The 12442-nt window shown below is 33.0% G+C and overlaps 1 protein-coding gene across 1 annotated transcript; it reads left to right on the top strand.

Moving 5' to 3' along the window:
* Positions 1-5964: 5964 nt before the first annotated feature.
* Positions 5965-11018, top strand: LOC134263792 (dynein axonemal heavy chain 8-like; the record flags this gene model as incomplete). The annotated part of the gene is made up of 4 exons (XM_062746177.1): positions 5965-6116; positions 6724-6919; positions 7015-7184; positions 10842-11018. Coding segments are annotated over exons 1-4 (672 nt in total), but the record flags the coding sequence as incomplete, so codon positions are not given.
* Positions 11019-12442: the final 1424 nt, after the last annotated feature.

Genomic DNA, 12442 nt, shown 5'->3' with positions numbered 1-12442 from the left:
TTGATTAAATATTTCGTCAAAATTAACACTCGTCAATTTTCGTAAACAAAGAATCGTCAATTTTTCAACTCGTCAATATAACCACGTTTACAGTAATGAAAATTTGGTGGTATGTTTTAAAAATCTTCTTCGCAAGAACCACTGTGCCAGGAAAGATGAAACTTATGGGGAAACATCCTCAGGTAGTGTAGATTCAAGTTTGTTCAAATCATGACCCCCGGGGGTAGGGCGGGGCCACAATGGCCGACCAAAGTTTTACATAGAAATATATAGGAAAATTCTTTAAAAATCTTCTTCTCGAGAATAACAAAGCCATAATTGATCATATTTATTTGAAAGCATCCTCAGGTAGTGTAGATTCAAGTTTGTTCAAATCATGACCCCCGGGGGTCATAGTTGCCAACTCACCCGATTTCGTCGGGTCACACCCGATTTTTCAACCCATAACCCGATTATTTTTTATGACCTGGTGGGTCATGCTTATCACCCGATTTTTGCCGAACAACCCGAAAATCTCCCGATTTCCGGATTTGGTTCGTAAATTAGGTTGCACTTTTAACTTCCAGTTACAACCCAAGCTTAGATCTACGTAAACAATCTGTGCAGGTGTAAACAATTAACTGGGTGTTGTTTTGACAAATCAATGTTTGAAGTTAATTAAAATGGCTTCCCATAGAACTAGATCGTTATCAGGGCCAACAGGAACAAACTGAACCAAACACATGTCTCTGATTGAACCAAGAAAAAGAGAAACGATATTTATGTACGTATATCAAGGAATCTTGGGGAAAAAACTTTCATTCTAGATAAAATAAAGTGATCAAAGACAGTGTAGGCCTAACTTCAAATTTAAAACATGTTGCAGTAATTAATTAATTAAGAGAGAGGAAAAACAACTTCAAAACTGAAATTGGTATGCTTTCAAATTTAGCAGAAACTGAAAAGGCCTTTTAAAAAAAAATGTACATTTACTTCAGGTCAAATCTGAAATATGAAACCTTCAATTTTCACCTTTAACATGTAAATTAAAGCAAATTATGTATGATTTTTTTTTGTCATAGTAAATTAAATCCTTTTTCAATAAAAGAATTCTCAATACACAAATACTTTGTATACATGTATTATAAAATTTAATCATGGTAAATATGTCGTGAATGTCGTTACGCGTTATGACCAGATTTTTTACTTTCCAAATCTGGTCATGACCAGATTTTTACATGCTGGAGGTTGGCAAGTATGCCGGGGGTAGGGCGGGGCCACAATGGCCGACCAAAGTTTACATAGAATTATATAGGAAAATTCTTTAAAAATCTTCTTCTCAAGAATAACAAAGTCATAATTGATCATATTGATATGGAAGCATCCTCAGGTAGTGTAGATTCAAGTTTGTTCAAATTATGACCCCCGGGCCTCTTGTTACATTAGGTTTTTCGGTCTGACAAAATTTGATTCGTTCCTGTGTGTTGATTGATTACACAGGACCAAATGTCCTGTGTGGTAAAAAAAACTTTCACATAGACTGTGAGGACGATATGCATATCAATACAAATAAAGAAATATCGCCCAAAAAAAAGCTGACTATAAAATACATTTTCTTTGTTTATTTAAACATTTTAGGTTTAATACAATGTACATAAAATTTATACGCTAAACATTAATACAGATCTATATGAAATAAATAATAATTAAACCCTTTAGTGAAATTATTTTGTTTCACAACAGATATAAAACTACTTTGAATAGGCCATAATAAATAAATTGCTAGATTCTCATCTGAATTTTTTTAAAAATCGAGGCGGGCGGGCGGCTTTTATTTTATATTTTTTATTTTTTCAATTTTGCAGATTTTTATTGACCTGGTCAATCGGTGTAATTTTATCTACAATACCCGAATAAAAGTCATAGTAAAGGTTCAATTATCTCTTACTTCACATCATCACCAATCTTTTTCAACCAATGACTCTTGTTTAAAATATATACGCATGTATTACAGCAATTACCATCTTTTCAGCTGTCAAAATCATGCGGGATTTAAAACGAAAGTAGAATATGGTAGGTGAATACTGATCCCGATCAGAATTAAGACGAAGAAAAACAGAAATAAAAAAAATCGAGGCGGGCCCAAGTGAAAATTTTTTCAAACAAATCACTCACAAATTGCCTACAAATTGCTTTGAAATCACTTAAAAGTGATTTGTTTCAGTGATTTGTAAGCGATTCATCTAACAAATCATGCTTAAATCACTTTCTACTAAAATGATGACTGTGATTTGCTTACAGTTTGTTATGAAAGGGTGATTTGCTTGCGATTTCTTTCCCATTTCAGACAATTTCTGAGTGATTTGTTAAACTGAGGAAATTGTTACAGTGATTTCTTCATGATTTGTTGAACTTAGCCATTCTTCAAGGTGATTTGAAAATGATTTCTGGAACTTAGTGTTTCTTCAAAGTGATTTGAAGATGATTTGTTAACTTAGTCTTTCTTCTGGATGATTTGTAAATGATTTGTTGATCTCATGGTCCTTCTTCAGAGTGATTTGAGAATGATTTACTTCTTAACTTCCGCCTGGCTTGCTGATTGGTCAGTATTAGAAACTCTACCACCAATTTTCATTAATCAGATTTGAATTGAAATGAAAGCTAGGAGCTAGATTGTGCTGTTCTGGATTCATTATAACCTCTCTTCTTTTGTTGAAACTGATGTTTTCTCCATAACCATGCAGAATATACAATGTAGTGTTAAGGTATGTATAACTGTATTATGCTATCATTTCCTCCTTAGATTTAGTTGATATTCCATATAATATGTTCACATGCAATTTATTGTTCTTCTATCAACAACCAAGTCAGTGGCAATTAATGTTTAAAACAAAATCTATGTAAAGCTATAAGCTTCAGCAAAGTACTGGCTTTTTCAAAGTGTCTAAACAAATATTTATTTCAGATAAGAAAACATTTACCAATTAACTTCTAAAAGTCAACAATTAATGCATATGTCATATTATTCTGAATTTGGAGCCAAGTATATGTAATTGTGTATCTAAAATACTGATGCCATCTTAATGATGACACATCCTAGTAAAAGTCTATATTTAAAAATACTCTTGCCAAAAGTTTATTGTTAATATACAACAAATACCGGTATGCATGCATGTGTGTTTCAAATATTTGAGGGATGGTTACATGAGCATCATGCATTAACAAGTGTACAAGTGTGTATCCACCTGGAGTGATTTGAAAGTGATTTGTTAAACTGAAGTGATTTTTTGCAATTTATTTGAAATGATTTCTTTGCAATTTATTCGGAGTGATTTGGTTGCGATTTGTTCAACAGAAGTGATTTCTACATGATTTATTCAAAGTGATTTCGTTGTGATTTCAGGGTGATTTGCTTACAATTTGTTAGGAGTGATTTGTTAGCTCATTTGCATGGAAATTTGCATCACTTACAAATCATCTTCAAATCACTGATTCATAAGTGATTTCTTAAAGTGATTTGTTTGAGGATTTTTTTCACTTGGGGGGGTATAAAATCGGGGCGGGCGGGGATGAGAATCTAGGAATATTTTTATTATGGCCATAAATCATATTTATTTGTGAAGAAATGTTTTGTTTATTTCAATGCAAAAATAAAAAAAGATTTTGTAACCATTTAAACATATTGTGACACGTACATGAATATATTCTATTGTGGCTCAAATATCGTGATACGTAACAATATAGAAAAAGTGGTATTGTCCTAGGTCCGGGGGTGGGGATGGGCGTAAGTGGGAGTGTTATGAACATATCTGGCTTGTTGTTTCCCTGCCCAGCCAGCAGATAAGTTGGTGGGCACATTGTTTGGTAGACAGGTTGCCTACAAAGTATCCAACCTATGGCAATGTTTAATGAAAGTCAAGTAAGAAGTTTTTTGATTGGGATTGTAGCCAAGTCTGCAGGCCTGGGGCCCCCTTCACCTCATGTAACAGGAAGGGAGGCTTAGTACTGGAGTACTTGTGTGTTAAAGAGGGATTAATTTAGGGCAAATTTACTACCGATATTCAGTGTTTTTCCCCTAGAGAATATTTCCCCTGAAGTTCTAATTGTCGTGCCCTTTTGATGAGTAAAGTATTCCCCTTACAATAATTAAACCTCAAATATTGTATTTCTTCAGAAAAACTGAAAATTTAAAGTAAAAATTTTCAAGATATGAGAAATAGGATTCTAATTTGCTACTATATGCTTTAAATGGTCTTAAAAATGCTGAAATTCAATTGGCTCCCATGCAGGGTTTGCCCTGCACTTACTCGAGTGGTTCCCAGACCCCGGCTGATTTTCCCAATTTCTCCAGAAAGGGTAGTTTCCCCAAAAACCTAGATTAATCCCTGGTTAAAGTGCTGCTGACCAGATGCAATCACTGGAAGCAGGGTATACAGATGTGCTTGCAACTCTCTCGGGCCCAAATGTCTAGTACCTAAATTTGGGATCCCAGCAACCTGTGACCAACACAGGGCCACTGGTTTTGCCTGGTACTCTTTAGTCGGTATACCAGCAGTCCTTCCGGGACCCCATTTTTGATTGTACATTTATGCAGTGTGGCCATTTAACTCCAGTTCTTCTTTTTGTCCATCACAGTTATGAATAACACAAGACTGTACATGATTTTTCAAGTTTTTAAGAAATTTGATGAAAACCACACAACTGTTATGGTGACCCTACGTGCATAAAGAATCAAGTAGCAATGCATGTCAGGTCCTGCAGGGCAGTGATTACCTGACTGTTCAATTAATCACATATAAGTAAATACATGCAGTTTAAATGAAACAAAGTTGTTCATCCCTGACATCTTCACTTTGTTTTACCACACTTCAATCAAGATTGAATAAATTATATTCACTGTTTGGGTTAATTGAGAACTTTTAATGATGAAGATAAAAGAAATCAGTTCATTTTTATTAGCTCTACTGGTCAGAGACCAGAAGAGCTTATGCAATAGTAATGCGTCCGTCGTCCGTCCGTCTGTCTGTCCGTCTGTCTGTAAACAATTTTTCAAAACGCTACTCTTCCTATAATTTTAGTCTGATTTCAATATAACTTGGCACACAAGTAGACTACACTAAGATACATAAAATAGTGCATAGGTTTTTGATTTCAATGAATGACGTTGCTGTGGTTACTAAAAATAGAATTTTCTGAGAAATTCCTTTAAAACGCTACTCCTTCTACAGTTTTGGTCTGATTTCAATATAACTTGGCACACAAGAAGACTACGCTAAGATACATAAAATAGTGCATCGGTTTTTGATTTCGATGAACGGTGATGCCATGGTTCCTAAAAATAGAATTTTCTGAGAAATTCCTTTAAAACGCTACTCCTTCTACAGTTTTGGTCTGATTTCAATATTACTTGGCACACAAGTAGACTACACTAAGATACATAAAATAGTGCATCGGTTTTTGATTTTGATGAACGATGTTGCCATGGTTACTAAAAATAGAATTTTCTGTGAAATTCCTTTAAAACGCTACTCTTCTACAGTTTTAGTCTCATTTCTATATCACTTGGCACACAAGTAGACTACACTAAGATGCATAAAATAGTGCATCGGTTTTTGATTTCGATGAGTGGTGTTGCAATGGTTACTAAAAATAGAATTTTCTGAGAAATTCCTTTAAAACGCTACTCCTTCTACAGTTTTGGTCTGATTTCATTATCACTTGGCACACAAGTAAACTACACTAATTTACATATAATTGTGCATTGGTTTTTGATTTCAATGAATGGTGTTGCCATGGTTACTAAAAGTAGAATTTCCTGTGGAATTCCTTTAAAATGCTACTCCTTCTACAGTTTTGGTCTGATTTCAGTATAACTTATCACACAAGTGGACTACACTAAGATACATAATTCTGTGCATCGGTTTTTGATCAGTACAAACCAGTAGAGCTACAGTCTCGACAGAGACTTCTGGTTTAATTTTGTAGAATGTGGCCGGACAATTCCAGGGATGTCTAAAGGCCAGATAATGATGAGAGTGCTGGTAACTAGTGGTACTGGTGACAAACTACGGGGATCCTGTGTGTACTTTCTCAGAACAAAAACTGATGTCAATATTACCAGCAAAAATATTGAAACGGTAAGTTTTTAATTCACCAGAGGCAAAGATTAAGTGAGCATCTCTGAAGATATGTCTGTCTGTTGTCTCTTCTTCACAAATAACATGCAGCCAATTTCAACCAAACATGACAAAAGTATCCTGAATTAAAGAGGATTAAAATTTATTCAAATAAAGAGCCATGTCTCTTATCAGAGGTAGTTAGAAAGTACATATTGAAATAAGGATGGAGTTGTTTTTGAAATCTTCGTTTAGGAGTGAAGATTCAGATTTATTCAAATCACTGTCCATTTGATTGCAGGGACAAGCACTTCATCAGTTTATAAGAAAAGATATTAAAAATCTTCCTGTCAAGAAAAGAACAATAAAATTTCATTGATAGTGTCATATTGATATGTAAAACGATCTTGAAAATGAATTAATTTAAGATTAAGTTTGTTCAAATCATGACTCCGTATAAGATATGACTAAATAGGGCTGTCATGGTTCCAATTGTTGGACAGAATATTGTTTATCATCTGAACACATACTAGTAGATTTTTATTAAATTTATCGGATAGACAGGTACTTTTAGAATAGACTGCTGTGGATAGCAATCAAATCTAATTCTTGTGGATTTTTTAAATAGGAGATATTCTTTGGGTATTTGGAAGTAAACCAAAATGCAGGAATTCTGACAGCATTTGAGTCTGTGATGGCTAGTGTGTATTTACCAGCTCTGAAGGCATATGAAAATTGGGGAGAATTAGAAGATTCCCCTCAAGGAAGAAAAACAAAGAAAAACTTCATCGACAGTTTTGACAATTTTCTTATGTACTTGAGAAGTAAGAAATATTGATTTTATTTTGATCCAGAATTACAAGAAATTATTTCTTAAACATGTAGTTTAGTTTTTAAAAAAATATTTTCTCTTGAAAAGGTGCCCAGGCTAACTCTGGTGAAGGGGTGCGTTTGGCTAAAAGTACAAGTGGAAGGATTAATCTCAAAGAAGTCAGAACTGTGTCAGACTGCATTCCTGTAGCATCCAATCCAGATATTGTAGCAGATATGGAAGACCTGGCTTCAACATGGTGCAGACAGATTGAACAGGTAAGTTGACTCTTTAAGAACCTTTATATCAATTGGCAAAGTTGAAGTTGAAGTGCCTTTTCTGTCAAAGAACAAGTCTCAATAAGGCATTATCTGTGGTCCCCGGTTACTTGTCAAATTTTAAACTTTCATTAAGACACTTAAAAAGTAAAATTCATTTTTCTCTTATGTCTGTACTATTTGCGCCAACGTATAAAAATATAAAATAATTGCAATAGACAACACGCCAAGCCGTGTTTTGAAGGTGGGGTCCTTTGATTTTCATGAATATGAAAAGAAATTTGTGACAGGTACCCATTTCACAGCTTTCGTAAACATCGAGCGCAGATTTGTTCAAAGTCGAGATCAAAATATAATGTGTATATTATATTCATACAACTTATGTGAAAATATTTTTGTTGAACAACCTTGCGCTGTGTGTTTTCTACTGAAAAGTATCATGATTTTGAATCTGTTCGGTGAGTACATTTACATAGGATTAACCTCTTGTTGACCTGCTAAGAATAGATAATATGTCACGTGATTCCATACCGACACAGGTAAATACCTCTGGAAAGCGTGTTTTCTGCAAGAAGCGACACATGTAGCTCGTATTGGAAAAGTGCAGTCACCAGATTTGATTTTTTTTTTATTTCAAAACAAGGTTCTTTATAGGTAAACTCTTATGTTAAACTTTGATGATTTTCCAAAACATATTTTTAATTCTCATGAATGTAATCGCAATTTTCCTGAGCATTGCATACACACGTCAAAATACGAGTAGATAGATGTATAATACATAATTACACATTTAATCAATTTCTTGCGAAAAAAGAAACAAACAAGCCAAAACAAGCCAAAAATGCCAAAGACGTAACAGTTTCTTCACATTTATTCAGTCTAAACAAATGCACTATACTGACCACTTCAATATTCATAGCAATCTTACACTCTTGCCACGATTTTGGGTGCATATAAACTTAGGGCTGAAACGATACACCCCCTCCACGATACGATACGTATTGCAATACTTGTGTCACAATTCAATTATTTCAATACGATACAATTTACGAAAGAAACTATTCATAAGATTAAAGAAAACGCGTTCAGATTTAAAAAAAAGGAGTAACGGGTGGTGATACAAGAGATATACTACAAGGGATATGACAGCTTAATAATTCAAGTACTAGCCCTCGGGCTAGTGGCAGCAATAAAGTCACTAGCCCCAAGTAAAATGTTACTAGCCCATATATAGGGACATCAAAATTAAAATAAAACGTTGAAAAAAATCATTGAAAAAGTCAGGGTACTAAGGTCATTCTTTTAAAAATTAATTTTTTATTATCACTATTAAAATTAAATCATATAAAATTAATCATTATGAAAGAAAATAAAAATTATCTGAATTTAACTTGAGATTTTTACTTTTCTGACTATTTTGCACTAGCTCATTTACAATGGAAATACATTCGTTTTCTTTTCATATTAAATCATAAAACACACTAGAAATATATTTCTTGTGAATCACAAAACACTGATCTTTCAGTTGATTGAGTGATCGTAGATGATTTAATGAGATACATGTATCTGCGTGTACTTATAATAAACGGAGGAATGGAGGAAATTCGGATTAGGAAAAAATGATCGTTTTTGGAAGTAAATAAGTCAGGTAGTACTACAAAATAGAGATAATTATGAAGATTTATTGACAGTAGGGGCATATTGCCTGGAAAATATCCACTGGTTGGGAATTTGATAGCAAAAAATGAGTAAAAATACCGGTTGTGTTTTTCATGTATTACATTCGTAGTTATAATTTCACTAGCCCGAATTTAATAATTAGTTAATTCACATCTGTGACTTCTTGTGGTTCCATTGATTAAATACGCTTTATTTGTATAAATAATAGCAATGACAGTCTGCTCTGAAATTTTACTGTCTCAATCTTCTCCCTCGTGTGTGTCAAACTATTGAAAAAGGTCGAACCCGATCCAATTGAAAGAGTTAACCAAACCCGATTATAAAAAACGTATCGAACCGAAAATCGAGATGGTGAATCGAACATTGAACCGAGCACTTATATCGAACAATATCGATATTTCGGTGAATCGTTTCAGCCCTATATAAACTCGGAAAAAAATGTATTAATGCAACGTAAAAAAATGACTATTGAGTTTGAATTTCATTTACCAATCTTGTGATATTTATTATAATAAGAGAAAATCCTTGTGAAGTATAAAAAATTCCCCGTAATGATTTGCTATACATTTGACTTTATGTCATTCAATTAAATGACTAAATCGAAAAAAAAAAAACTGCATACCTGTATTTTTTTTTCTACTGCACATTCAGGCTGATATTTCTCATAGCAGGCATAAATAATAATTATGTTTCTATTATTCCAACAACTGTTTTTGAAGTGTTTATACACATGTATATATTACAAGTATTTGTACAAGTCATGTACGAGTATTAATCAATAATCGATAAGTAAATCGGAATATTCAATGCAGAATTTAGAGTGAAATTAAGAAATAAAAAATAAATATACATGTCAGGCAGGTAGTATCAGGGGTTGGATGGGCGAGAAAAATCTTGAGTTTTTCATCCCCCCCCCCCCCCGCAAAAAAAATTTTAGGCTGTTGCGATACGAATGAATACACATTAATCTTAATGTTTAATTTTTCAAATTAAAATGAGTAATAGTTAGACTCCCACTCCCAAATAATCACTTTTTCAAGTTTGGAAGGGTTTCCTCTTTTACTTTTGATTAATCAAAATTTTGTTTGGGTATCTATATTCTTGTTAAAAAGTTGTTTATATTTTTTCTTAGCTCCCCCTTTACAAAGAAAAGGAGGTAAATTATTTGATCGTTTGTACTTTTTCATCATATTAAAGAAAAAAAATAAAGTGGTTAAAATATTTTGACATTTTATTCAACAATGATAGATAAAACAAAATTAACGTGATTAGGGGATTTTCAAAACTGTGACCAAATATACCTCAAAAATAAAAAGAAGACCCCTCACTCACACCAAGTTAAGAAGAATACGAATAATGCAAAATAAAATTCAAGCTTATTGAAGATTATTTTGACCCATTGTTTACTACTTGTAGTATTGTTTATCATTTCACGCTACAGCTCACCATGTCATCCTTTATATAGTACCTAATTTAAATGTCTCCGCCCATTTGTATGTAATAGAGAAACCGCACTCTGTTCGAAAGAAAATGTTCCGGAATTTGTATGTGCGTAGGTGTTGAAAATTGGCTTATATTTCTTAATACTCAAAGTCATTAATAATGACTCTATAACATTTCAATTAGAAATGCTATGTTATACACCATGAAAATAAAAATAATACCATATCCTCAAGTATATTGTGTAAAATAAGGGCGAAAAAAGGGACCAAGCTACTATACTTAAGTGGAAAACTCCTTTGGCCCTGCAAAACCATGTTATTATTGCATGTTTGCATTTTACTTAACTTATACATTTCCTTTTAAAAATCATAAGAATAAAAGAATATTTTATATGAGTGAGCAGAGGGTTTATGAACCTTAAAGTGAATTTAATGTATTTTTCAGTTTAATTACCCATTAATAATAATTTTTGCAGCATTGTACAATATACATATACCTGGTAGATGTAACTAATCAAAACCGATGTTTCTATAGATTTTAGCTGAGAGTGATCAAATGCGCAAAGAAGCTGATGACACTGGTCCCTTAGCAGAGCTGGAACATTGGCGACAGCTGATGGCCAGGTTTAATGCCTTGCTAGAACAAATAAAAAGCCATGAATGCAGGATGGTCATCAACATCCTCAATGTAGCAAGGTCAAAAGTATTAAGGGTAAGTTGAGTTGGATCCATAGAACTTTATTTTGCATTGAGGTAATTTATTTTCTCTCACTACTGTAGATCACATACCACATTTTAAAAACACTTTATATGTGCATGATACACCATGTACATATTAATATTTATAAACAAGATAAAATTTCAACAAATTTGTTATACTTGTAAAAAAAATTTAGTGTAAAAAATTTTGAATTTTTGGAAGTGACAGTCTCTCAATTACCGTAATTTACGGAATATAGGTCGATACTTTTTTTCTCAGAACCGCTGGGGTCGACCAATATTCAAAATTCGACCTATTTAAGGCTCAAGTTTACGAAAAATGCCTCCAAATCAGTAAAATTTACGTCAATTTCAAAGCAAATCGGTGCCCCTTTCGTAACTTTTTTGATTATTTTTCGCAAAGAAAATTAATGCCCCGGTAAACAATAACATATTTATTCTAAAACTTTCTTACAAAATAGATTCCACTGATTATCCGTTGATGAGAAAGGAAAACAACATTGCTTCACCTATTAAATAATTCCTAAACGTATTATCCATTAACATCATGCGGTATCCATCTTGTGAAGCTAGGAAGTCGCGATCGTGTACTAAAAGTAAAACTGCAACCGTATCAAAATTTAAAATACGGAAAATTTTCACGATCACAACTATAGTGTTTTTACCATTTATTAGTAGCGATAAATTGAAATAGTATATTAAATATTTTTCATTGTCTTATGTTTATTTAAATGTAAATTGAGTGAAATAATTTGTTGCCATTATTAAAAGCTTCGTACACAAGAAGTACATTTTTTTTTGAAAAATATTTGTATTTTATTTGAAGTACATTGAACTACCGGTATACAAAGATTGGCTTCTAACAGAATTTTAATTGTCTGACAGATAAAGGGATTTACACTGTGTACGCAAAGGTGTTAAACACCTGTGTTATTTAATTAATTGCCTGCGGGGCATGATTAAGAAACCCACGTGCCATTATAGGGTATTAGTGTTACACTTCATTGAACAAACAAAGCCGTGAAATTCATGTTGACAGTCAAATTGTGAATGTACTCTCAATTAAATTTATAAATTAAACTTCTAGAGTGTAAGTATGATTTCAATTCTTTACTGTTGCTTGATATATACATTCAATGGTAATTTGCGTCATTTAGCCAATCCCTGGAGTAGAAAAATAACAATGGCGGACATCGAAGTAATTGTCGTCCACCAGTATATACTGTCTGAATAAAATTTATTAGGAATGTGTCCAAGTTATTCTGAAATCGGAAGTGCTATTCTTTGGTCTTGGGTATTTCCCGAAATGTAGCTGTAAAAAAAATAATGTATTTACGTGTTATTTATGCCTCTGATTTAACTACAGTGTGAAACTACGCAGGCATTGATTGATTGAACACGCAAGTTGGAGAAAAA

This window comes from Saccostrea cucullata, unplaced genomic scaffold (assembly GCF_032062105.1).
Source record: "Saccostrea cucullata isolate Sc308-1 unplaced genomic scaffold, CSIRO_AGI_Scuc_v1 ctg15205, whole genome shotgun sequence".
NCBI classification, from domain to species: domain Eukaryota; kingdom Metazoa; phylum Mollusca; class Bivalvia; order Ostreida; family Ostreidae; genus Saccostrea; species Saccostrea cuccullata.
The sequence above is the reverse complement of the archived record's forward strand: the minus strand, read 5'-3'. Positions and strand labels throughout refer to the sequence as shown.